The following is a 27,414-nucleotide window of genomic DNA, read 5'->3' as shown; positions in this document are numbered from 1 at the left end:
GCTGAAACTCACAGTGATGGAAAAGAAAACCAATATATCCCACCCCCAAACACTTAAGACTAAAGTGTTGACAGCAACATGAGAATCAGTACCTCTGAGTTGTGAATAGGCAATGCATGTCCATTCTCCACGGCCATTTCCTACACAAGTACATCTCATCATATGTCCCATATCGTGCTGTTTATCCCACTGGTCTCCAACACGGTACATGACACCATCATTGGTTGTGCAGATCTCTTCATGGGCTGGTTGAGAAGAAAGCAAGAGCATACTTTATGTGGCCAGAATTAACAAGATCTTGAGGGCTCAGACCATTTGCAATGCCCCTTCATACTGTGTAGTGGTTTCTGCACCTTAACAAGGAAGCTTTAGGCACTCACTCAATTTCAAATAGCATTTTTGCTGGATGATGACATTCTCTAAGTGCAGATTCCTTGTAGGGGCTCATTCATTTTAATTCTCATTTGAAAGCTACTAGAAATAGCTTTGGTACTAGGTCCAAGAGGTGCTACATGAAAGAATCAGTTCTTGTTACATACATGCCTTTATATGAACATAGCCACCCGAAGACTCACGTGTTCCACTAGCTGTTTAAGGACTCAGATGCTACATAGCCATTAGTTACCAAAAGCCTTTCATTTAAGACTTCGTAGTGACATTCCCTCCCACACGTCCCCTTCTGGCATCACAGAGATGAGCATGAATTGAGGAATGGACCACAACATTGATTTCGAATTACTGCCATTTTCAGGGTAACACACTGATACTTTAAGTACAGACTTACTCCTAATCACAGATCGGGCAAAAGGAAGGGATGAGCCATGAGGGAGAAGGTTTGGTAGGTGAAAGATAAAAACCTCACTTGCTACAAAGCTCTCTAATGGATCTCCACCAGTTTCCACTAGCTGAGAAGTGTGCCTACCACTGACTTGTAGCAAAAAAGTAATGAAAATTGCCTTCTCCTGGCACTGCCTAGGTCTGTACTAGAGGTGATCAGTGGGGAAAAAGGACAAAATGAAACTTCAGAAACGCCTTAAAGGGTTCTGGGTTGGAATGCAGCTCATTGGAAGTCATCAATAAGTGACCAACGACAGACAGCTCTTTACTTTCCAGCTCAAAGAACCACTTATAGGTACTCCATAATCCCTTTATGGTTTTCAGCCTTACCAGCCATAGGGCAGAACCCAAATTTCTGGTCAGCGTCATAGTTCTCAGTGGTTCCACACCACTTCATGTTGTCTCTCCGTCCCTCAGAAGTACAGTCAGTGTAGTTGCGGTTGTTATACAGGAAGGGGAAGTGGCACAGAGCACCGTTGGAATTGCCACCACGTGTCTGGACCAAAACTGTACAAAAGTGAAAAGAAAACAGATGCAAATGAAGCCTGCACTCTCCCTTAGCGTGCATGGAAAAGCTTGGAAAACAAACAACTAGCAGTACTTTTTCCCATGTGTACCCTGTATATTATCCACAGGCCTCTTTTCTTGGCTTTAATTAATTCAGATCTGGAAACATAAGCTTTACACAAGGTCAGCTCAGTTCAAACATTGCTTTGAAAGGAGTTGTGGAGCCAGCCATGGGAATTCCTGGGGAATAGCAAAACCCAAAGCTTACTGTGTTTGGGAAGTAGCTTTGTAGACCCTTTGTGCCAAGGTCTAGGGAATCAAATAAACTCTCAGTTCTCAGCATACCTGTGTTATCTCACTGAGGCTATTACTCAGTTGTGCCCTTTGGCTTAAAGCAAAGTGTTAGCCCTCAGGAGAGGGCTACAATTCAGTTATGTATAACAGGACAAGTCAAAACCTCTCCGCAGGTTAGAAGCTTCAGGTTTTGCAAGCAGCAGTGGAAAGAGGGCTGTAATCTACCTGAACTACTCACCTCTTGAGCAACTCTGCTTTACAGATAATGGAGAACAAGCAGGCTTTTGGTGAGGTTTTTCTATATTGATATTTCTCATTCTCCAGAGTATATCACAAGAAGCCTCACTAAAACAAGAGTGTGTGCACAGACAGGGACAGTGTTTGGGTTGTTTTGGGGTTGTTTTTTTTAAGAAAGAATAATGTATGTACTGCAGAGGAAGTCTTGACTTTTATTAGAAAAAACAGCTGAAGTTCAAGAGAGTTAAAAGGAAAAATAAACCTATGCAGTGTAAGAAGCGGTATTTTCATGTGGGAATGTGAAAAATTCTCTCCCAGGTCAGCTCCCAGAGAAGCTGTCTGGATTGTGTTCCATGAATGTCTGATGGGCTTCCCAGGAAGTGCAACCACACAGGTAGATCTGTGCTGTGAAGGGAACACTGACCATTCACAGAGAAGAGGGAATGCTGCTGCGTTAGTCATGCACCAGCTCTTGATCAGTGATCACAAATCACATTAAGATTACTGCTATATATGGCAACCTGGCTAGATAGTCAGGACAGAGGGAGTGACAGGGGACTGCACAAACTGTACTCCATGAATAACCTCTTCTTCCCAGCCTAATATAGGCATTGCTCTAGCAATTCAGCCAAGCAAACCCAAAGTCTAAGCATCCTTTGCACCAAAGCTCTACCCTGACTAAGTACTCCCATTCTAAGGTCAGCTTAGAGGAGACAGAACAGGACTCAAAGGGTACACCTGTATCACCCTGAGCACTCTCCAAAGAAGCCGAGAGCACAAAAATGCCCTGGCACCAGTCAGCCCTTCATTCACACAACTGCCTTGCTGCTGAGGCATGCCTAGAGTCCCTCCGGGCTCCAAGAATTGTTCAGGCACCTTGTCCCTATGTTCTCTGCTCCTTCCTCTATCTGTGCACAAGGGTCATGTGCATGTGAAGATCCTCTGAGAAGAACTTACCATTCTGCTCAGTACAGAACGAGTATCTCCTGTCCTGCTCGAAGTTCGAAGTGGTGCTGCACCAGAGGTGCCCATCAGTGCGGCCTTCGGTGGTGCAGGAGTAGAAAGTCCTTCCATCATAGGTGAAAGGCAGAACACAGGCTTCTCCATCAGAATTGCCACCATATGTTTGGGTCACAGCTTTAAAACAAGCAAATCACAGCATTAGACTCTGTCTTAAGGCAATCCCCAAATCTTAGGGCTCTAAACCAGCAATAGTCCCTCTGAGCCAAGTCACTGCCTGCTGCAAACCCACACTGACTGCCATGGACCCAGGCCAGTACATACCAACAGACGACTTAGCTCCACAGCTGTGTCATTCTTTTACATTCTTTTCCAAACATACATTATTGCAGCTTGATTTGAATAGTTATTAATGCTGCTCCCCAAGGGCTCTCTTCTCCCTCAGCATGCTATATATAACTCACTGGGAAATGTTTCTGCCCTACAGAACCAGGCTTTAAATAATCAAAACAACTATTTTTTCACCCCTTTCACCTTTCTCCAGCAGGTCTTCTTCAGAAGACAGTTCTGATACACACATAAAAGGATTCTACTTCAATATTAACCATCGGGGCAGTTGTCTTGAGATCTCACTGAACTGAATAGTCACTAAATACAAACTCATAATACCTATTTCCTGGCAGCTGACTCCATTGCCCAGGCAGGTACAAAGCATTTGCTGGCTGCCCTGTGTCTTGAGCCACTGCATACCCACAGAGTACACCACTCCATTATCAGTTATGCACTGGCCGTATGGCTGAGGCTGGGGCTGTTGAGGCTGGGGCTGGTACAACGCAGTCTGCACATTTGTGAAGCTAGGAGAGCCAGATCCTGCAGTAGAACACGGGAGAGAAGTGAGACATGACATGAAAAGCTAAAGAATAGAATACTTCCATTAAATGCTAAGCTAATAAAACCTTGGGGACTCCATCAGATCGAAGACACAACTCTATTAGCTTCTCTAGACACATTTTAGTTATTCCACTTAGCAAACTACCAAATAAAAAGAACTCCCACTTCTGCTAATGATAGCCTCTGGTTTCTGCCTCTGCAGAGTGGCTTTAGAGAGGATTAAGAGAGTCAACTGCTTTTCACAGGAATAGTTCAGAAACTTGGTGTTTTCTTCTGTTTCATTGAAGGAAACATAGAATAGAAAATCAAACTCAGTGACAAGACAATAAAAAATTACCAAGAAGTAGGGAGAGAAAGCAAGAAGGATTAATTTAGAATTTTTCATTGAAAAAGAAAAATAAACCACAAATGTATTCATTTACTCTGGGATTCTTAAACTCTGAATCAAAGTTTTTGGCCCATTATCATTTGGAATAATACTGAGAGACAAAGAGGTTTGTTGTCTACATTATGGAAATTTTTGCTAATGATTCCCACAGGCATCTTCATAAATTCAGCTCTGCTGAAGCAGGGGGAAATAATAATGGAAACAAAATACTGGCACCCTTGAAGCTTTGTGCATTTTGAAGTTCAGACCTTCTGAGAGTCTGAAGTTAATCTGTTGGTACCAAATAGTTAAAGATCATTTACCAAGAAAAATTTAATGTAGGTACTGCAGGAAAAGAGAGAAGCTTTACATTGCAGTCACCAATAGGAAACCTAGATCCTTAAAATGGCAAAAAAAAACAACTTAGAAGCTGAAGACTTTAACAAACCTTGGGCAAAAAAGATATGCTACCTATAAATTAGGTAACATTTCATACCAAAATTACAAACTTTCTAAAGAACGTGTATTAAATAGCATTGTACACATTCCTTGACATTTCTGTTTTTTAAAGCTCAACCATTAGTAGGTGTATTTATCTTGTCAAAGAAACCAGATGGTCTCAGTGGAGTTTAAATTAAGGACACTTCAAGAAAGTTACCCTGCAGCAAATACATAAAGTTCAAATATTAACTTGAAGTGCCCTGCTTCCGGCACAAAGCTAGTACAGAGTTCCTGTGTGTGCAGGGCCCTAGAAGTGATTTACTGCTCTGTGGCTGTGCGGGCAATCGCATCTGTATGTGCAAGTCCCATCTGTGCACAGAAACAAAGTATAAATTAATAGTATCTACTCATGCACAAACAAGGAGCATTTCTTGAACTCTGACCCTCTTTGTTGCTGATCTTTCCTGGATAAGATTCTAAAATCCCTAAATTAGGATGGCACAATTCAACTCCAAGTCTTAGCCATTCAAATTGTGCTTTTCCTTGCCTTCCCCTTCCTTACACACTATGATGCCTCACTTACCAGTGCTAGTTGTATGCAGGGACGTGTGTCTTTCACATTTCCATTCACCTCTGCCATTTCCAGTACAGATGCACTGAAGCAAATTTCCACGGTTATCCTTCTTGCTCCAGGTATCTCCAATTCTGTAGGAAGTCTTGGTGTCATGGTCATTGCACCTATCTGTTTAGGAACATGACTGTTAGCTAGTTCTGCATTAAACGGCTTCACCATGCAATTTATAGTACTGAACCACCAACACCTTCAAATGAGCTGATCGTTTAAAGCCTTTATTGAAAGCCCACCTCATTTTTTGCAGCTCAAAGACTATTACAAGTCTTATATACACTAAAGTCTGCATTAAACTGCACAGGCTGAGATCATTTGAAAATCCTGACGCTTTAGTCTAAGCCAAAGTTCCCGTTTATTTCCAGAACGTTGTAGCTGTTGTCAAAACTAGTGCCATAATATTCCTAGTGTGAATATGGTAAGCTATGTTCAAAATCAATGTGAAAAAGCACATTCTGGATTGAAAACCTTCCTGCTAGTTACTTTTAAAGCTATTTTAGGCCCATTCTATCTAGCATACACCTTTAAAGCTTAAATGAGCTTTAATGTCTTTTTTTTTTAAAGCAGAAGTCTTTGTAGCTGGATAATTTCATACTATACACAGTTCAAGTTTGGGAATCTACTTCAGTTGGAAGAAACTAAAACCTATTTGAGGGCAACATGTTAAATTCCATTTCTTCCAACAGAAGTGTGCATGAAGCTCCAGGAAAGTTAACATAAGCTGCTCATGTCATACAAGGAATATTAGATTTTCTAAATCTCCCTGTTGTCTTTAATAACCACAGCCCCTGATGAATTGAGTAAATGGGTTCAAAGGACAGCATAACAAACTACTTTTGTCTTGATGCCAGATCCACATGGATTAACTAGTTGTTCTTCCATTACAACATTTTACCTTCTCATTCAAGAGCAACTTGATACAGTGGCTCAAATATAATCATGGATCAATGAACAGGGATTTATGAAGAACTGTGGAAGGACATATGCATCATACCAGATTGCCCCTGAAAGAGCACACAAAATAGAATTTGAATGTGGAAAGCAAGTTACTAATTTGCAGTACTTAAAATGACCAAAAATAGAGCATTTGCCAGAAGAGTGGTAAATTGGTAAAGTATTCAAAATGTAGTTTTGCGAATGTGAAAAAAACTTGTCTCATGGATGCTGATTCTCAAGTTCAGACAATGAGAAGCTGAAATGTCCCCTAAGAGATCAGCTGGGATTCTGGAAAAGGCTGGCCATAAAAGATATATAACTGCAGCACATACTGAAGTGTAATCATAGACTCATAGAATAGTTAGGGTTGAAAAGGACCTTAAGATCATCTAGTTCCAACCCCCATCCATGGAGGGACCATGTCGCCCAAGGCTCTGTCCAACCTGGCCTTGTAATACCACTTTGTGAGCTATAGCTATCATTTTACATACATAAATTTAAATATCTCTATTCGATTGTATTTGAAAACAAAATGAAAAATGAACAGGTCATTATATTGCAATTTCCCCTACAATACAACAGTGCAGACCTGAGTTATGGGAGCAAAGATAGTGCCAAATAATTTTTATTAGTAATAGTAACTCCTCCAAAATTCACAAACAACACATTCTGGTTTATTCATTCCTATTTCACAGTTAATGATTTTTCCCCATGTGTTTTTAACAAACTTAATATTGTCAAGGCTGGTTTGATTTTTATAGCTTATTTCTTGACCAAGTCTCTCCAGATCTTCAGTTCTAAAACCAACCCTCCTTAAGTGTTTCTAGTTCTTTAGAGATCTGCTGTTTATATCAGCTGAAAGCCATTATCCATGTGCCCCAAGGCAACTGAATTCAAGGCAATTTAAAGGCTGCAGAAGCATTTCCCAAACCTTGCATGACAAAAGTGCAAGGTACAAAGTTAAACTTTCTTGAGGCAACTGGTGTAAACCATGATAGCTCCACAACAGAGCTTGCCCCTAACAGAACTGGAACAGAAGGTAGACAAACAAAAGAGATTTTAGGTTTTAAAAGCCCTGTTTGCTCTGCAAATACAAATAAAAAGGAATATTTACAGTAATGTCCTTCAGTGATGTAAAAAGTAAAGCAGTCACCTGCCCTGCTGAAGCACGTTTACACAGAAGACAAAATGGCAGGAAAACCTAACAAGCGAGACAGTAGAGCAGACAAAACAAAACCTGCTTCAACTAACATATATATTGAACAGTAACAAAGAGAAGAAAGAAGACAACATTTCAATCTGACAGATCCTGCTGCTGGAGTAGATAACTACTGCTCCCTCAGGAGAGACTACTTCAGAAATAAAGCCAAACTCCACCATTTTGCAGACCAAGCAGTTTCCCCAACAGGATTCCTGGAAGATGCACAACTGTGACTCAGCTGGCTGCGGATTTCTTACACCTTTCTCTCTAAATCAGATTAAACCCCTGATTTTAATCCAGCCACTCTGTCACCAGCACAGATCACCAGCTCCCCAACGGGTCCCCAGATCGCAAATGGGACAAGCAAACGCTCCGCTGACCTCAGAGGGGTTTATTTTCCACTGCTTCTCACGAGGCAGCCATCCCTCTACAGCTACAGTTACTTGCAACAGGACAGAAAAAGGAAGACATTCTCCTTTTGACGCAGGACAGAGTCGAAAAATCAAGATAAATAAAAAGGAGGAGAGGGCAGAGACCAGCCCAGCACTTACTTCTGGAGGTACAGGTGATGCGGCCGCTGCCCTCCCCCAGGCAGGTACAGTCCACCATCATCCAGCCCTGGTAGGGCTTCTCCCAGGTCTCACCGACCACATAGGACGTCCCGGCTGTGTTGTCATAGCACCGTTCAGCTGTGAGAGGGAAAGAGGGTTAAGAGTCCACCCAGAGCTATCCCACATTGGGATGCATCAGGGAAGACAAGGAGGAAGAAGCCATGCACCCTCACTGAGCTGGGGGAGAAGAAGGGAGCCACCACCTACCCACGGGCTTGCAGGTCCACTCGCCCTTCCCGTTGCCCAGGCACACACACTCCAGCATGTAGCCACCAGTCTCATGGGGCCGGCGCCAGGTATCACCGATCTTGTAGGACTGGCCACCCTCATGGCAGCGATCTGCAGCGGGAGAGAGGGGAGCTGAGGTGAGGGACCACACCAAGGACAGCAGCGTGGTGATAAGGTTGCCCAGCCAGGGGCAAAGAGGGTCAGCTGGGGCAGAGGTGTGGGGCAGTGAGGAGAAGGAGTGGGGCAGCCATGGGCATCCCACCTCCAGCCTGCAAAATGGCATCTGATGTTTTCCACAGACACCCACTACTTTCTGAGCCTCAAGTCCTATCCTTTCTCCTCAGCTAACCCCCTCCGTGTTTCACACCACAGCCAAGACCTGGTTGGTGAAAGGGGAATGCCAGGGCTTGAGGAGGTGCTGTTTCTCCCTCAGGTCCCCCCCACAGCTTGATGGCTGGGGATGGAGGGTTTGCCTCCACCTTGTTCTGAGGTGGTACCTCTTGGGCTTCTCTGTGTCCATCCCTAAATAGCACGTGGAGAATAAGGAGGCGCTTGGTGTGACACCCCAGTCAGACATTGGTCCTCTTGGATTTGGAAATCCCACCCTTTGGAAAAGCAGATTCCCAGCCTGCCACTGCCCCACAGCCCTGAGGTGCAGGCTCAGGCAGGGAAACATGGAGAAGGGCAGTTTGCAAACACAGGGTTTTCTTCCAAGAATAGAAAAAAAAAGGAGGAACACATACCCAGTCATTTATTAGGAGCCACTAAAATGTTTCATTGGCTCATTTATGAAAGCAGGGAATCTAAGAGTTACGAAGATTGATTCAAAGCCAGTTGCAGTCAGAGAGACCCTCCAGTGAGCTCTAAACCAGGCTGATGATGAGGAAACAAGACTGCTTTTATGATTGCAATTTCCTTGCTGACTCTTTCTTTCTTACAACACTTATCATCCCTGCCCAAAAAGGCCATTAAATTCAGAAGGGCTTCAGCTCTACTTGTTAAATTCAATACATTTTGTCCATGCCATAATGATGGCTGGCTTCCAAGTCCTCTGTGGCAACGCTACTATGATCAGGATGTGTGTTTTAAAACAAAAAACTGGATACTTTTAAGAACAAGACTCTTCCAAAAAGTGCCTCAAGGACTTTGAAATCTCAGTCTCAATGTCATGACACAGCAATCTTCATCTGTGCTCGCAGAAAGTCTAATTGTGAACTGAAGGGAAATTGTGAACAATCCACTGACTCCATAAGGAAAGGATTCCAGACAGAGACGTGAAAGGCAGAGCTGGGGATGAAGAACCAAGCAAGGAGAGGAAGGAACAAGAGGAAAGTATGGGGCCAGCTGGTGAAATGGAATTGCAGAAACACATTGAGCTGGTGTCTGGGTATCAAATCCCAGCTCCATCAGGGACAAGTGTTGGCATGACATTTTTGGAAGACAGGGGGACTGGCTCTAGGATGATGTTTATTTATTATTATTTATTCAGAGTAGTCTCATTAATGCCCAATGGTGTCATTCTGACTCACCAGCTGCAGAGCAGACCCTCACTTGTTTTTTTTCCCAGTCAAAAAAACTGTTTTCATAAATTCACCATGTGAAGATGTAACACACTCTTGTATACAGAAGATGTACTAACCTGTATGTCTGGATAGTAACAGGAATTTTTGGCCTATGTTTTTACACAGAGCCCTTTACCTCTTAAATAGAAGAGGAATTTGGTAGTGCAAATGTCTGTACGTGGGGCAAGGACTTTCATTTCCAAGATTTTAACAGTCTTTGCATTAAACCCCCCCAACACTCGCTAATGGGCATTGGGAACACTGTGTAAGTTGCTCTGGAAAACCTGGTGCTAAGGAACAATAACTCTAGTAATAGGCTCTTAGTTACATACTGGCAATGGTGCAGCTGATTCTCCCACGTCCAGCTCCAATGCAAGTACAGTCCCAGATCATGGAGTCCTTGGGGCGCTCATAAGTCTCCCCTACTCGATAAGTGGATCCAGTGTATTTGTCAAAGCAAGTTTCTTCAGCTGTGAGGGGAGAAAAATCAACTTCATGTAACCATGCCAGTAACACGTAGAGTCAACAGAAACACACATTCCTCACCTCCTCACACAGATGCTTTTTTTTTTTTTTCTGGGGAAAAACGCGTATCAATCTCCCATATCTTCCTGGGATGGAACAGCAGAGAGGAAGTTGGGTGAAATTCACCCCCTCAAGGTCCCCATGATGCTGAATAGCCCATCTTCCCTCCCCCAGAGGGCAAGAAGTTGAGCATGGCATGTGGCAGGCATGCCCTGAAAAGATCAATCCCAGCTGTTTGAAGTGCACCAGAACCAAAGACAGGAGGGAGCAAACATCCCCTAGAAGCTGTCTGCTTTGTCATGTTAATCCTTGTTCTGACTTGGCAAAAGATAGAGTATATTAATCCCAAAATCTACAGCAGTCCCAAAGTCAGCAGCGCTACTTGTGAATTGTTCACACTCATGCATGAGTAATTGATTACTGAATCATTATATCAATGCTATCACCAAACTCTGAGATCTGCAACAGAACAACCTTCTTCACCTCTGGACAGATAAAGTTAACTGTGCCATAAGGGAAACTTGCTATTGGACTGTAAAACCTGGGAATCCTTGCTGCGGAAGGAAAGGTAAATTAAACCCCCTTTTATGGAGGAGTAAAGAGACTGAGTACTCCTTAAAGTACTGTAGCTGTGAGGCAGGCAGCACACAAGCCTTGCGAAACAGATTGCTGGGACGCTCCCATCTGTCTTACATGAACACTATCAGCCGGGAACCAATTTTTCTCTCTCATATCTCTAGAGCAACATAAAGGAGTTATGGCAAACCAGTGGCTTCAGACCAATAAATACAGACAGATCGCATCTGATAATCTAAACTACATTGTATCCCAGAGAGATGCATCTTCCAGCAGACACTGCATTTAGAGTTCTTTGTGTTACCTAAGCTTTTTCTGCAGAAGACTAAACAATCTCATTTTACACTCAATTATAGAAAGCTCACAGCACGACTGGGGGGGCTGTGGAAAGCTGTAAGTTGAAATATTTTTAAACAAGCTGACGACACTGCACAGCTATGAAAAGTTGGGGTGAAGCAATCAAACAGCACAGAGCCAGAGCTGCAAAGTGACTCCAGATTTGAACTTCCCCGTGCGAGTCCAGGAGTCAGTTCAGTTCATTATAAAGAAGAGGCTGGCTCCAAAATTAATGTTTAGATCCAATCCTCCAGAGGGATGAGTGATGTTTGGCTCAGGGTTCTGCTGGCAGGCCCATCGCTAATGAAAAGCATTTCTTAAAATCCCAAGCCAGATCTTCAGTGTAATTGAATGTAGATCCGTTACTGACCCTAAGTACCAAACTTCAGCTGAAAAACCTGGTCTGCCAGCTATAACTCGGTACAAGGCTTAGCTTACTCGGCATCAAAAGCCACGCTGGGGTCTTGGTGCAGACAAAAGAGACCACCAACTTACGTTCAGGCTTGCTTTCGCAGTTAAACCCTCTGCTTCCACCATAGCAGGTACAGACCAGCGTGTTTCCCAGGTAAATGCGCTCCCACTGCTGGTTTATCTGATAGTATCTTCCATTGTCATAACAGGTCTCTGGGGGGGGAAGAAGGGGGACGACGGGAAAAGCAGAGGGGGAAGAGAAAGAAAAGTTCGGCGTTACGGACGGTAGAGGTAAGGGAGATCAGGGTCACGGCACAGGCAAACCGCGCCTGCAGCGGGCATCGGCTGCCGCGCCGCAGCCTCGCACGTGTGCGGGTCCCGCCGGGCACCAACGGGCCGAGCCACGGAGCCAGAAAAAGCCACCCGGGGGTCACCCAGCGGGGCCGGGCCGGGCCGGGCCCCCCGCCATACCCTGCCCTGCCTGCGGGACCCCATCCCGGCGCGGTACTCACGCTTGCCCTGCGCGGGAGTGCCCTGAGGTACCGAGGTGGTCTGCGCCTGCCGCCGGCTCTTGCCACCGCCGCCGCGGCGCTGTCCGCCGCCGCCACCCCCCGCCGCTGCAGCCCCCAGGCAGAGAGCGAGTAGCGCCATCCGCCACAGTGTGCGGCACGGCATCCTGGCACGGCACGGCACGGCACGGCACGGCACGGACAGCGGCGCCGCTCGCAGGCAGCCCGACGGACGGGACAGCGGCGCCGCCCGGGCGCTATATAGGGCGGGCGGCGCGGGGAGGGGAAAGGTCGCCGCCGCCCCGGCGCCCATTGGCCTCGGCGTCGCCGGGGGCCGGGCGGGGGCCGCCACCGCCCCGTCGAGCGCAGGAGACCGGGCCCGACCGCCACAAAGAACCAGGTCGAGCCGGGCCGGGCCGAGCCGAACAGAGCAGGGTCCGGTCGGGTCGGGTCGGAACTGCGAGGGGAGCCCGTCCCCGGTGGGATACCCGTCCCCGTAAGGAGAGCTGGCTGCAAGGCAGTCGTGCCATTTTGTAGAACATTTGGCTTAACAAAATGGCTTTTTTTTTAGGGAGAGACAAACTTTTCCTCTGAGCAACGCTGCCTGTAAGCTGATACTGCTCCTTTCGGGAGGAATAATGTTCTACACAGAGGGAGAAGGTGAGGCGTAACATATGTACACGGTTGGAAATGGGAAATCCGAAGTGATGCTTTATCTACTGGTGACTCAAGGTTAATATGTTTCATACCTCACTTGGAAAAAAAACGGTGTGGTTGCATCCTGTTCAAAAATTTAACAGCGTCTTTCTCTGACTTTATTTCTTGCTGACCAAGATTAGTTCTGAGAACAAAAGAAAAGTGAAAAAAAGAAATGCTAGGGTTTGACCCCCTTTTAAGTCACCCCTTCAGCGTGATAATCTAATGTAACCCTGCTGTGTACAAATTTTGGCATCCTCTTTCCCCTGTCTTCTCATAGCCACCTCTACTGTTTGGGGGTGTCTCTTTTCCGTTGTTTGAAGGAGAGGAGAAAGGAGAGAGCGTGTACTGTCATTATGCCTCTCAGGTAGGAAGCTGCTAGTGAGCAAAGAACAGTGTGCCCCATCCTGGGCCAGTGCCTGGACCAACACTCAAGCTCAGATCATATAGGAAGGTCATGTTGCTAACCATCCTCCTGCCCCTCAGGCATAGAATCATAGAATTGATTCGAGGTTGGAAAAGACCTTTAAACTCATCAAGTCCAACCGTTACCCTTGGCAAAGGGATTATTAATCTAAAAGTCTGATGTGGTTCCTGATGGATTAAAGCAACTCTTCAGAAAAATGTGTGTGTGGAGTACACTACAGTGTTTCCAGACATCTTAAGCTGAATATCCACAGGTCTCCGTAAGAGTTCTTCAGCAATTTGAGCACCAAGCTCTATTTCCACTTACTGCAAACCAATTGTATTATCTTTATGGAAATACAAGCAAGAATATCTCACTTGGGATGAAGACTCTTTCAGTAGTGTACAGATCCAGCACTCGCTTTGTGCCAGGAAAGCACGTAGTTGTAACGTCAGGTAGCTGTTTTCAAAGAAATTTCTATTCCTCTATGAGGAGTGCCCACAGATACATTAACACAAGCTTTCCTGCTGAAAACTTACTGGAAATTGAAACCTGAGCTGGCAATTGAGGTGAGCTCATTCCCATCTTTCCTAATTTTTATTTTTAGATGTACTGCACTGCATTTTTTTGTGGTTGTTGAGTTACCAGACACTTCTCAAAATAATCACAGAACTAAGGCAGCCATAGTGAGGGAGAGCATTAGCTTTTGGAGCAGGGCACGTCACTATAAACTAGCAAATATCTGGTTTCTTAAAATGAGAACCTGCTTTCGGAAAGTGTTCCTGCTATTCTGAGACCTAAGATAGGAAGCATCATCCTCAAATCCCAGCTTACGACACATCTGGAATTCTCTGATAAAAACAAGGTGGAAAGCACATTGTCAGAAAATGATGCTGTATGACTGTTTATAACGGGGATGTACTTTACCTAGCCTGCTCCAAAGGAAGCATTACTGAGTGGAAATCAGTGTAAAAGAAGAGTTTTCCTTCCAGGAAACACTTACGTGCAGTGAGGAGGCAATTTTAGACCATTTTTCCAGCCATTGTGTATAGGTCTTGGTCAGATTTTCAGTGCGGTTTCTTCTGCTCAGTTTGCAGTGTAGTGCCAATAAGTATGCAAACACATCCTCCTGTTATGCTCAGTTGACATGGAAAAGGAAATGGTAATGAGGAGTCTTCTAGTATAGGAAGATGAGGATAAATAAAAAATGCCAGAGGAAACCTGCTTAAAATGTAAGAGCTAAGTACAGGTAATCCATAAGGAACAGGCTATGGTGGAATGAGCAAACATGAGGAAGCAACCAGCAGTCCTCAGTGTGGAGAAAGAGCCTGTGGGTGCTAGATGCTGTGCAAACAGAGCCCAAGAGAGCTCCAGGGAGTTTATAACCTCTGTAGGTCTAGGCGTTGGAGGAGGAGAGTCCCTGCTCCCAAGAAATAAGACTTTTAGATGCATTTCCAGGACGCTGCTCTTAGTGACCCTGTCGTGGTTTGAGCTGAACCCAGGACAGACCCCCCTTTCCAGCATGCTGCTTTTAGCAACTATTTTAAAATGGCATTTAAAAGGTTCATATACTTGATACACTTCCCCTGAAGGCTAAATGATGGATGCTGACCTCTTTGCACATGGCTGCTTGAAGTCCAGTTCATGCTAAGCTTGCACTGCACCTAGGTCTTCAGGGACAGTTCTAAGTATTTACACAAAGCTGAAAATGGAATTCACCCTGAAAATTGTATGAGAAATACAGTGTTGGCAAGTATGTGACTGTGTCACATGCTTTCCACAGCATTAGTTATACAAATGCAGGGACAAATGTAAGATTCTTGTTTACGAAAATGTTACTGGAAGCACACAAAACACAACAATCATTTTCGACATTGCTCAAATTAGTTTCTTGCATAGCCAATCATTTGTTAGCAGCCAGAAATAGTCTTACAAGTCCTGTTTCAACACCATTTGGAACAGCTTGGTTTCACTTCTAAATGAATCTGACAGTAATTATGACACTAACATGTAGTAATTATTATATTGCATGATGTTAGACTTTCTGAGATGTCTCTTATTGACTCTGGGAAATGGATGTAACTCCTTTGTCTGTTCTGCTGTCAGTTCGTCCCTTGAGTTAACAGGGCATGGAAGGAAGATTCACCTGAAGTGTTAGGATGAGATCAGTTTGAATTTCTAACCCCCCTTCTGCGGCTTTTGCATCCAAATAAGGATTAAGAATGTCCTAAACCCCTGCTTTAGCCATGGGTATTCTGATTCATGGTTTTCTTCTGCTGAAGTCCTAACTTTTTGACTCTTGGTTAGAAAAGGCACACACCCTTATAAGGTTCCCTGACTTTTGTTGCTCCGTTGTATTGCTCTGCAGACAAACCTCTCCACTGGGTCAACTTGATTTCCTTTACTGCACACACTCATGGGGGGCTACACATATGACTATGAGCACGGTCTGTCCCTGTAAGCATTCTCTTGCAAATTCCAATAGCAAAGTGGGAAGAGGAATCAGTACAGAAAGGACCAAGCCAGGTCACTTGTTATTCTTTCAGCAAGCTTAGAAGAAAGGCCACATGGGCTTAATCATCCCCTCCTAAAATTATCACTCATAGGAACAAGAACCATAAAGACAAGAGGTCAGGATTTCTCTCCTTAACACAGGGAGACCATTAAGCACTTCCTGCAGTTCCCAAATATTTTGTAAGAACTCCTGTTGCGAGCTGAAGATTTCTGAATCATCACAATTTCAAGTCTGTGGTTTTCATTAGGTCACAGCAAAATTCATTTCAGAGGCGCTGCTGCACAGTGCTTCATTCACTCCTGAGTGTCTCATCCAGGAATCTGGAACATAGCTCTTTAAATGAAATTCATTCCTTCTGCCTGTTAACTGTGACTTCAGTGATACGTAACTTTATGTGGCTCTCAGTGTAGGAGTGAATTTCATTGTGTATAAATGGTCCGTGACAGGGCATTAATTAGATCCTTGGCACTCTCAATGGAAATTCCCTTCTCCCTCCTCCCCAGTCTTACCTTAAATATTGTTCAGTGCCATCAAAGCAGAAAAAAGTATTTCTTTTCTCTAGCTATCCAGTGATTATGTTAGTTAGTTTGGTCTACCTGAACTGTTGCAGTTTGTCAGTGATAAGAAGTTCATAGCCTCAAGCCTTGTTTTGCAGTTGGGTTTGCGCTACTGTGAGCCCCACACGTTCAACACTCCTGAGTCACTCCCTGCAAAATCAGAGGAAGAGATTTGGAGGCAGGAGGGGAAGAGATTTTCACTCTTGTCCAGGTAGAGAGGTACTTTTGGGAGTTCAGATTGTTTGTTCTGATTCTTTAAGGAAGTGTTTGCATCACATACAAAGTTATTTAAGAATGGAAACTTGAGATTCTTCACTATGAGGGTGGTGGGACACTGGCACAGGGTGCCCAGAGAAGCTGTGGCTGCCCCATCCCTGGCAGTGTTCAAGGCCAGGATGGACACAGGGGCTTGGAGCAACCTGCTCTAGCAGAACGTGTCCTGTGGCGGGGGGTTGGAACTGGATGAGCTTTAAGGTCCCTTCCAACCCAAACCATTCTAGGATTCTATGATTCTGACGTGCTTCCTGATGCCAGAACTTCAAGAAAAATGAGAACTCTCATGTCAGAGTGAATTGCCAGGGAAGTACCATGGGACAGACCCTCATTCATAAGGAGAAGTTTTTGGAAAGGCAGAACCATCTTGAAAGAGCTGAAAATATGTTCTTCATCACATTTTGAGATGTTTGGCAGAGATTTTCACAGATGCCTGAATCCTGTTGCCCTAAATCCTTTGGAAATCCCAGCCTGATGCCCTGCTGGGGAAGTTCTGCAGCGCTTCTGGGAACTTGTTAGGACAGCTCTGGAAGTCTGAATCAGCATTTTGGGATGTGCCATGAGCACCATTGAACCAGGCTGTGTAACCTTTCTTGGGACACCAAGCATGGGATTGCCAGCTCTTGAAAGATGTTATTTTAGGCAGACTTGGAACTAGTTCATCTTAATGAAGGATGTTCCATCTCCCCAGTTGATGTCTGCTCTGCTCAAAGGAAATCCCCCTCTAACTGACTGCTTGTGCCACTTATTTTCCTCCTTTCAGAGGTTAAGCAGCCCCCAAGGACCACTGCAGAGAATGGGCAAGCCTTCTTTTCCTCCTTACATAGAAGGAGATGGGATCCTGCAGCTTTTCCTCAAGGCAGAGATAGCTCCAAAAGGCCCCGAAACAGGGCCACTGGGACAAATGTAGTAGAGAGAATGGCTGCAGGGAGCACGGGGGTTTGCATTGCTGTGACAGATCAAGTATGAGGAGGCAGAAGCCTCCTTCAATCCTGTACAAGCCTGTACACATTAAGCATGGACAAAGGAAGGAAAAACGTTATGACAGCTGGAGAAGCACAGTTTCTTATGACTGTTATTTGCTTTTTAATCTCTGTGTTTTGGCCAAAATCCCACCCAGTGGTGGTGATAGAGTAAGGCTCCTAATTCTTGTGTCTGTTTTTATTTAGTCATTACAGGTTTCTAACAATAACTTGACTTTTGAGTAATAGAGGGTTTTTTCTTTTAAAGGAAGGATAACAGTTAGTTACGTCCATGTTCTGAGCATAACTTGCGTCTCCCTCAAAGCACAGAAACAGAATTGAAACCCTCCCTTTTTTCCACTGCAGTCTTACAAGCACTAAAGCAAAGTTAAATAATGGTGATATCACCACCAGCAGCATGAGGTGAACTTGGCCACAATCCCTGGTGTTTGAGTGCAATTGCTTTTTTTCTCTCCCAGTGAATATGGCAAATCACACTGAGTCTTGTTTGGGTTTAGGCAGGCCTGGTCAACATCCAGAAATAAATGGTAGTGCTGGGTTGAGCTTGGCTTGCTGCAAGGAAGTTGAATATACTGAGCAAGCAAACAGCTATTTATTATGATGATTAAGGGGGAGTGCATTAAAGGTTGAAATTAAAAGTCACAAAGGGCTGAACTGAGCCAGGAGCATCCAGAAAGAAAATACTTTGGCTCTAAGCTGTAGTTTGTCCTGTTTCCTTCTTACCCCTTCCACCCAGCCATACATGGAGCCAAGAAGTGTGGATACTTCTTTGCTGCCAATAATTTTGGAGGGTTTGCCTTTTTTTCTTCCCTTCCCCTCTTTCTTTTACTGTTGGTAACCTGATTTTTTGGCTGCACTCTCAGAGATGAGAGAAGCTTTCACTTGCATTTGTTATTCAGCCCTGCCCAGAAGTTCTCATTGGCAGCCTTTTAAACTTTCCAGCTTCTGAGGAAGAACTTGGGTCTTCTCCCCATCTTCATTCTCACTTTCTTTTCCCTGCTCTTCCACCCTCTCCCTTCTGGTACTCCAGGTCTCCTGGCCAGCAACATGTTCCTTGGTTTTTGATGTATTTATTTTAACTTGGCTCTTTCTGTGGCCCAGCAATAGTGTCACTTTTCCTGCGGGATGTTCACAACTATTCCTCTTCTGTGGGCGGGAATCCAGCCCAGAGTGAGGCCCAGTATAAGGCATAAGAGCTGTTTCTGACTTCTTCAAACCCTTTGTGGAAGATGAGCTTTTAACAACAGATTTTAGTAAAGCAGGCTGGAACTTCATTCTGTGTTCATTAGTCAACTCATACTGAGTCTGAAGTCAGGGCCTCTTACAGGTATGATTCTTACCTAGGGAGCTTTGCTAGTGGAGAGTTTCAGTCCTGTATAGGCATAGGTATTGGTAAGATTTATTTCCTCCAAAGTCACTTCTATTGGAAACTTCTAACTGTAGAGTCAGGCTGAGAAATGGAGCTACCTCAGTCCTATGTCTCATTGCATAACTTTCTGGTGTGATTACATGTTAAAATCTATATGTGCTTTGAATAATTTTTTGATTGAAACCTGCACCTCATGACAAAGGAGTTTCTACACTGACTCAGAGAATTTCTGCTCTGTCATTAGTCCTTTGAATTAATTCCTTACTTTCAAACATTGATCATAATGATTATAGCGGTCTAGACTTTTATTGGTTTTGTGTTGGGTTTGTTTTGCTGGCACTCAAAACTAATAATAGTGTGCATATGCTTTTTTATTATGTCGTTGTTCTGGCTCTGGGGTTACTTTGCATCTTGGGCTGGCTTGGAGTTTGTATTTTCAGTCTGTACTGAACTACCTGTCCATGAAATCATCCAGATTTGGAGCTGATGCTTTCCAAAGTCCTCACTTACTTTTACCTTTCTGATAATGTTTATGAGGTTTGTAGTGTTCCTCACTCTTGAGATGATGAATTATTGTACTAACAATAAACATACGTGGTTCTCATGGGCCATTTTACATAATTCTTTTTGCCATCTATACTGATACAGTCACACCAAAGGAGTTTCTGTGTACAAATGAAAGCTTTATCACTGATAGTATTTAGCCATTGATGTATGTATGATTGCCTTAGCTAGATACACTGCAAAAGGTTTTCCACTGGGACGTGACAAGTGAAAACAAGTCAGTTTGCCCAGAACGAGGAGCCATGCTTATGTTCCAGGAATCCGTTCCACTGCTTCCAAGTGCTTACACACTGATTTAAAGCTTCAGACACATCTCTTCTCCTCTCAAGACCAGCAAGCAGTGTGTGGGGAAGGGATGGCATTGTCATTTAACCTACACTTTCTTGCCTACACCTCTCCTGTAGTGGCATAGGAGCAGTCACCATGTAATGCTTGGAAAACTAAACCCTTTTCCTGATTACAGTAGGTGACTGCAGTCCAGCCTGTTATAACTGAACAATAAAACACATGTTTTTCTTAAAAGGAGCAGGATTTGGGCCTGTTAAAAAGTTGAGCTAGGGGCTTTCCAAACTGGCTAACTGTTAGCATTTCCACAGATATGGAAACAGAGAGGAGAAAAGGGGGTTTCAAAGGAAAAAAAGCCTAAATAGTTTGACACAGTCTGGAGGGGGAAAGCTTCTCATTATGTTGTCCAGGATAGCTTCTGGCAACACCAAAAAAGCTGAGCATAATTCTGAAATGAAGTAGGAAGTTTTGCAAACATGCATCATATGTTATGGTCATGTGTTAAAAACAAATATCCTAAAGCTTTTGATGATGCATCTGGTGTTTGTACTCAATGAATATTTCCCAAGCCTGCCATATTCATTAGAGGCACATTTTTGCTTAGCTGGGTCATGCAGAAGTTAAAGCAAACATTACCTAAATAAGTGTCATCAAATGGGGCTCTTAACCCAGCTAGATTAGTATAAACCCACTTGCTGTCCATTCCACAGCCGAACGATTTATAGGGGCAGGTAGAAGCTTCACAATCTGGAGATATACATTGCTTCTGCATTTGATTATCCTCTCCAGATTTACATACAATGTAGAAAGAAGTCATAGCTAACTTTCCAAGAACAGCATTCATATTTTCCATAGAGTGCATTAGTATAAAATGCAGATTGCATGCACATTAAACGAAGGGAAAGGCTTTGACAGTATGTTGCTTCAATTAATTTATAATCAGAAATGTCATGTGTAATATTGAAGATAAGTGCTACGCATGGCATTTATCTCCTGACTGACACTTCCTTCTCACTGTTCTCAGGTTCTGTTTCAGTGCTGTGCAGGGATGTGGAAATGAGAGGCTGTAAAGGGCCTGTGTAAGTCTCCTGTCTTTAGAGAATATTTTGCTGAAATATAGCTTCTGAAAATTACTATTTTTTTTCCTCTGGCAAATAAACCAGACTGAGACACTTCTTATATGGAAAGCCTTGAAAGAGAAAACAAAAAGGGGAAAAGAGAAACATGCCTTTCATAGGAAGTTTTTATAGAAGAGAGTGTCTGTGCATGGGAAAGAAATACTTAAGACAACAAAATTCTAAGGATCACAGGAAAATCAGTAGTATTTTGCCAATGTTGTTGTAAGATAACTTTTTGGTAGAGCTTTGGGTCCTGGAGTGCTGGTGGTTAAGCTCCTCTGAAATGCCTGGGGCTCAGGTCGGCATACAAACATCTACCTCCCATGTGTTTTAGACCTGAGATTGTTTGATAGGCCAGGTCTAAGGGACTTTTGAGCCTAAGTCTCATTGAAAGACAGTACAATTTAGGTTTCTTAGTACATGAATCTATGTAGATATGTCTTTTAGGCCTCTGGCTCCCATAGGTGCACAGTGTCTGGTAGAAGCACTGCCAGGGGGAAGGTGTGTCATCAGCATCAAGCTAGAGGCAAGCCAGTGCACTGAACTCCTTACTGTTGTTGGCTCACAGCTTAGAGATCTGCAAGGGACTTTTTGCAGCTGAAAGGCTCAGATACTAACCCTGCAAAGATTAACTAAGGTGTCTAGCTTTACCTGTTGCAGTAATTCCACTATTTGATTTACCTTGGCTGTCACCCGAATAAAGCTAAGCATGTGCTTTGTCTCTCCAGAGCCCGCACCCTGCACCTCTGTGAGCAGCATTTCAATACATTGCTATCCTCAGCCTTGCCACTGGGAAAGTGTGTATGAAAAAGTTGCATGACAGGGTCATAAATTACATGGACAGTAGAACAAATCTTGGCAGGAGATCATAGCTGCTGGAGAGATGAGAGCTATGGCATACACACGAGGAGAAAAGGAAAGGAAGACTAATGCTGAAGAGGAAGGCAGAAGTTTTACTACTAGACTCTGTTCTATTGAAATGAGACCATTTCTGACCTTGGTTTCTTTGGGAGAAGGTTTGGTCTCCTAATTTCTGTTTAATGTTTTTCTTTTTGTCTAACCTGTCGGGGAAGGATTGATGCTTAAAGACCATTACAAATTCTGCTCCGTATAGAAAAGCCAAAATCCAAACCATAAAGTGCAACTGATTTTTAAGCAGGCTGGAGCAATCCCACAAAAGCATGTATACTGTGCAAGCCTATGTCTAAATCCATGGACTGCAGCTATATCCTTAAATTTGTGTGTCAGCCTTCATGGGATGTGGGCTGAAATACTCTTCCCATGTCTAGTGTCCATCACAAAGTCTAAACACCATTACTGTGTAAAATTCATTCTTCTACTTTGAAGTTTCACAATCTTATAGCATTCTTAGAAACGTGTTTAAAAACTGTAGTGTGACTTTAAAGCATGCTTGGAAAACCTTCAAACAATTACAAATATGCACACACAAAAAATCTGTGCTTAGATGAGGTAATCCACAGGAGGATTTCCAGTTGGCCTTTGGAAAACCAACTATTTTATATATAAATGTCGACATTAATTAAAAGTCAACACAAACAGGAAGTCAAAGCCCATAATGCTGTATTGGTTATGATCCGAACACACTGATTAAATCCTACCCCTTTACTAAGAGTTTATTCCTGGGTTTGGAGGCAAACAAAGAAACAGAGAGGCACCCACTGGAGGATGCAGCACATCAGATGATTTCATATTGATCAGATGATTTCATATTGAACAACTCTCAAAGACATTGTGGGTCCTTGCATAAGAAAATGGAGCCTCTTAATCCTTTTGGCATCCGTAAAAATCCCTCCCATAATATAAGCATATTGGCCAAAGTCCCTCCCTCGAGAGCTGCTGTTGTCTGCGTAGGCTTATACCATGAATCAGTGAGAGCTCATGAGTTAGTGTTTGTGTGCTTATGCTCTTAGCTGGTTTTTATGAGTGGTACTAAATGGCTTTTTAGATCTAGTCCTCAGATACACAGAATGTGCCTTCCAACACTGCTGCTTCTATCCAAGCTGCTGGAGGGAATAGGAAACGGCCTGAGTTTAATCCATCCTCAAGACAATCTTAAAATGATTCATTTACATTTGTCTTCAAGTGCCACACAGCAGGTTTCACTACTACTGAGTTTTCCCAGAAATCTGCTTATTTATTACTGCTGCCTAAAACAGTACTGCTTTTTATTTTAGGGATGGAAGAATATGCCAGTGCATTCAGGGTGCACTTCACCACCTCACTAGCGGGGCACACACTTGAGAACGTTCCCAAATCAGAGCGCTTTAAATCAGAAGTGATATGCAGAAAAATCTAATTTCAAAACCATGCCTCATAGTGTGTCCAGTGCTATGAGCACCATTTCTTTGTATGTATGCACAGGGACACTGCAAACATGCCTCAGCTAAGGATGACTGTTTACATCTTTAAGTCTTGTTCAGTCAAATTCTCTCCTAAATGGTAGACACAGCATAAATAAGATGTGTCTCCTTCCTCAGACAAATTATCCATCCTGGGGACAGGATGGGGTCAGAATGGTGTGTTCACACTTGGAAGGGGTGGTGGGGTGTTAGGTGAATGGGAGTCCCAGCATAGAAAGCCAGCTGGCAGAATCAGGTCCCCCAGGAATGAAGGGGGTGTGCAGGGTTTCCCTCATGTTACTGGAGTTCTCTTTGCTTGCCATGTGAGGTTTAGACAGTGGAGAAGAGACTGGTACCTCTCTAGCAATGTAGTTTGCATGATGCTCATCATTGATTAATGTCTTTTTATCCTTTTTTCCACTGTGGGATTTAAGGCAAGGAGGGGCTTTGTAAACTGCCAATCCATAGGCTTCCCTGATGCAAAAAGTTTCCAAGCATGAGAAGGAGAGATTTAGGACTGCTGTATGCTGCTGTGATGAAGGTGGCTTTCCCCTGGTTGTTTTCTTGCTCATTCGGTCTGACATGCTGCCTGGACTAGTGACCAAAGGCAGATAGAATCAGGCTGAGAAAGCAGCCCTGTGCCCTTCTTGCCCTGTAAAAAACGATCCACTAGATCTCTGAGGATCCTTTTTAGCACCTGGATATGAACACGGCCAGCTGAACCAGCTGATGAGCATCCAACCCTCCTGCTATGTGGTTGATGTCACTGCCAGTGCAAGTTAAGTCACAGTGCATGTGAATATAGACTGTGATTATGTAGTTCTTCCACAAGTGTGTTCTTATTTGCATATATAATTCCAGTGAGTTGTATGTTTAAAGAGGAAATTTGTCTCCAGGGAAGGCAACACTTTCTAAGGTTCAAATGCCACACTAGAAAACAGTCACTGATTTGTTTTGCCTCATTAAAAGAAGAGACTTCATTTATAAAAGTGAGGGTTTGATGTTGATTTTAAATCCAAGTGTAGCTTCAGGGCGTTTTGACCTGGGACTTTTCAATTTAGATTCATATTCAAATTTACATTCATATGTGTGCTAGATACTCATGTTGTATAAATTCTGCATAAATGAACAAAATCTATAATGTTCATTGGGTGGGAACTAGAAGACATGACTTTGTTAAACTGGCTCTGGAAGAGCCAACAACAGGGACGGCATCACCTGTGAGCAATGACTTCCCAAAATTCAAGGGTTTTGGTTGGGGAAAGGCTCAGGAAATGCTCGTAACTGTCTGGAAACATCTAGAAATCAGTGTTCAGTCTTTCCTGCTGCTAGGGAATGTGAGTGAGGCTGCAAGCACCTCGAATCTTGCAAAGAAGAAAGGAAACTTTTCACCTGTCCCCATTTGCAAGTTGCCAGAGGCAATGAAAGTATAAATACAATAACTCACTCTGGTAGCAATAGCTTTGCAGTGAACTGCACCGTCATCCTAAACTCCCATGTTATGTTATAAGGGTATGCTGAGCATGATGAATGCTTCTGGTTTCAAATATTCCAGAGAGAACTTTTTTTTATCTCTCCCTCCTTTTCCAGACGTCTACCAACTGTGTTTGCATCTAATAAAATCCAGATGCTTCTTGAAATAAAATCGTTGCTATATTGGATTGCAAAATGTCTTTTAAAATTACAGTTGTGACATTCTCAGCAAATGTTCCCTTTTTCTGCAGTGGACTCAGAGCAGGAAGCTGTAGATTTTATGACAGTGAAACACAGACAGAAGGTGTTTATTCTTATCTGCCAACAGTGGTCTTACTGCTCTGTGGTGCTCTGGTGGACAGTTTCTGACATGGCTTGTATCTAAGATTTGTAGACAGCTAGGAAAAACTAGTCTGGTTTCTCCCAACATAGTGTATCCTCACTTATATGTGGCCACAGGGCATCTGAAAAATACTATAGGGTGTCAAGATGACCCAAGGAATTAAAATAACAGTGTACACATGGCAATTTGGAGGCATGCCTCCAAAGGAAGGCATTTTGGGATGCTATGTGAAGGCATTGCTTGTGACACATTATGGCAGAGGATCAAGCTAGACAATAAGTGAATTTATAGTGGGTCTGTTATGACTACAGTAATGACCATCTTTTATGCTGGTATCACAGCCTGCTTTCATTTGGTTTAAAAGACCAAAGGACTTTCTGTGCAAACCTTGGCTTGCACATATCTGTCTTAAATCATCCACTATCACTACAGTAAAATACCTTGGATCCTTGTGTATTTTGTATTGTCAGTCACCCCTGTGCACAAATACCTCTTCCAGGAATCCTCCCTTAACCACATCTCTGGTACGTGCAGATTGTCCCCAACCCAACTGCTATTTTAAGATCTATGTTTTGGGGGTTTTTTTAAGAACTGAAATATTCTGATTGCAAGAACTGGTCCTCCTGGGGTCAAAAGGAATTCACATGTGGCCAGATGCTTCTGAATGCCTGTTTGCCTTTCTGAATCAAATGCATCTCAAATAATCATGGAGTGTTTTTCCCTAGGGTTTCCTCAGGTTAGGTGCTACATGGAATAGCATGATGCTGACTATGCTCTTTTTTAATCCTCAAATTCTTTTCGAGTCAAAGAAAACTTTTGGAGCCCTCCCCTTTGAAAAACTGAAAGTTTACAGGGAGAAAATCAATTTTCAAGTTTTTTATAGGGAAAAAACATCTTTATTTTGAACAAACTAAATATATCATTTATGTAAAGAAAAAAAGCCAAAGAAATGTTTCAACTTAAATGTCATGGCAGATCCTAATAATAAATGGAAAAATAAACCAGTCTAATGTCCACGAAGGTTTCTAGTTGTCTTGGTACTGACTTGAAAAACACTACTGAAGGAACTCAGGAAGGCAAGATATTTAAGCAAAGATTGCTTCCTGGGAAGTATATTAAAATGCCATAAAACCAGATGTATATTTTGGATGTCATAAGTGGAAATGATAGAAGGGGCAATAAATGAAAGAAAAGATGGAGATCCCCACTCTGCAGGTCCTAGTGTCCACCATTAACTCTGCTAACGTGTCTGTGTGTATGCTAACGCAGCCTAGTTTGTGTTGAAGGTATTACTGTACAGAAGATGGAGAACATCCGGTGTCTTCAGTATATTTAGATTTATAAGAAACTTCGTCTGAGAACAAACCAGAAGATGAATTGCGTCTTCAAAATAACTCACTACCTTAAAAAAAAAATAAAAATTCAAGAACTGTCATTTCTGTCTCCAGTTAAACATCTGTTGGGCTTCACCAGAGAAACACAGGCATGTCACAGCTTGTATCACATACCAGCCATGTACATTAGCGAGCTATGGCTGAGCAGTACAGCCCACTGAAATGTGATGCACACAAGCATTTTGCAAGGCTGCAACAGAGAAAACTTGAGCCCATGAATTTCACTGCTTGTTGTCCTTCACGTTGAAGATGTTAGGATTCAAAGTTTGAGATCTGGGCTACTTTCAAGCCCATGCTAGAACTCCTTCAGTTCTAAGAAGTTCAAGGCTTTATCTGTTAATCATCTTGACTGCAGAAAGGAATTGGATGTAGACTTGTTTACTGAGGGTACTTGTAATCATTGGAAAGTAAGGTTACAGGACTCTTCTTCTTTTCCTCTTTCTTTCCCTCTTCCCCCTTCTCTTTTTCTCTCTTCTGCTCTTTTTCTCTTGTTCTCTTTCTTCCTTTCTCCCTTTCTTTCTCCCTTTCTTCCTTCCTTCTTTTCCACAGATAAACCTCACTTTCCTACTGCTCTCTTCTAGACTTTTTCCAATTTGGTCCTATCCAACCCATTGAAAGGCTGGAGCACCAGAATTACAGGAGTGGTATCACAGCTGATCAGGCAGAGCATGGGAATCACCCTCTGAGTCTTGCCTACACTGTTCTGCTTTTCTCCATTCCTACAGTCCAAAAAGAGAACTGTGATTTTTGGCAACAACATCTTGCAGATTCTTTTATAATCTGAAGTTTTCCTTATCTCTCAATTCTCTGCTAGAGTTCTGCTGCTGCTCCCTTTATTGCTGACCAATCATCTCCATTTGTGTATATCAGCTTTCATGTTATTGATTTCAGAGGTGATGGCAAGGTCATTTTGGAATCTGACACTGTCCTTGAAATTCTTGGAAGTTTTGGTGACTTTTGGCCACACACAAATGTCCCAGTTACGTTCTATTTATTCTTGACAGCTGTACTAGGGAACTAT

At 43.2% G+C, this 27,414-nt stretch overlaps 2 protein-coding genes across 5 annotated transcripts in view; one reads left to right on the top strand and one right to left on the bottom strand.

Moving 5' to 3' along the window:
* FN1 (fibronectin 1) overlaps nt 1-12,285 on the bottom strand; it is a 55,524-nt gene extending 43,239 nt beyond the window's left edge. For all 4 annotated transcript variants that reach the window (XM_030487383.1, XM_030487385.1, XM_030487386.1 and 1 more), the window contains exons 1-10: nt 12,061-12,285; nt 11,633-11,761; nt 10,033-10,170; nt 8,118-8,249; nt 7,851-7,988; nt 5,118-5,276; nt 3,505-3,705; nt 2,833-3,012; nt 1,168-1,344; nt 93-245 (exon numbers count right to left, since the gene is read on the bottom strand). In XM_030487383.1, coding sequence (XP_030343243.1) covers nt 93-245; nt 1,168-1,344; nt 2,833-3,012; nt 3,505-3,705; nt 5,118-5,276; nt 7,851-7,988; nt 8,118-8,249; nt 10,033-10,170; nt 11,633-11,761; nt 12,061-12,223 — 1,570 coding nt within the window. In that variant the 5' untranslated portion in view covers nt 12,224-12,285. The remainder of the gene's footprint in view (nt 1-92; nt 246-1,167; nt 1,345-2,832; nt 3,013-3,504; nt 3,706-5,117; nt 5,277-7,850; nt 7,989-8,117; nt 8,250-10,032; nt 10,171-11,632; nt 11,762-12,060) is intronic.
* Nucleotides 12,286-12,439: 154 nt separating this feature from the next.
* Nucleotides 12,440-27,414, top strand: part of LOC115608503 (putative methyltransferase DDB_G0268948) — a 186,741-nt gene continuing 171,766 nt past the window's right edge. Inside the window, exons 1-2 of the mRNA XM_030487389.1 lie at nt 12,440-12,536; nt 12,629-12,717. Coding sequence (XP_030343249.1) covers nt 12,696-12,717 — 22 coding nt within the window. The 5' untranslated portion in view covers nt 12,440-12,536; nt 12,629-12,695. The remainder of the gene's footprint in view (nt 12,537-12,628; nt 12,718-27,414) is intronic.

This window comes from Strigops habroptila, chromosome 5 (assembly GCF_004027225.2).
Source record: "Strigops habroptila isolate Jane chromosome 5, bStrHab1.2.pri, whole genome shotgun sequence".
NCBI classification, from domain to species: domain Eukaryota; kingdom Metazoa; phylum Chordata; class Aves; order Psittaciformes; family Psittacidae; genus Strigops; species Strigops habroptila.
The sequence above is the reverse complement of the archived record's forward strand: the minus strand, read 5'-3'. Positions and strand labels throughout refer to the sequence as shown.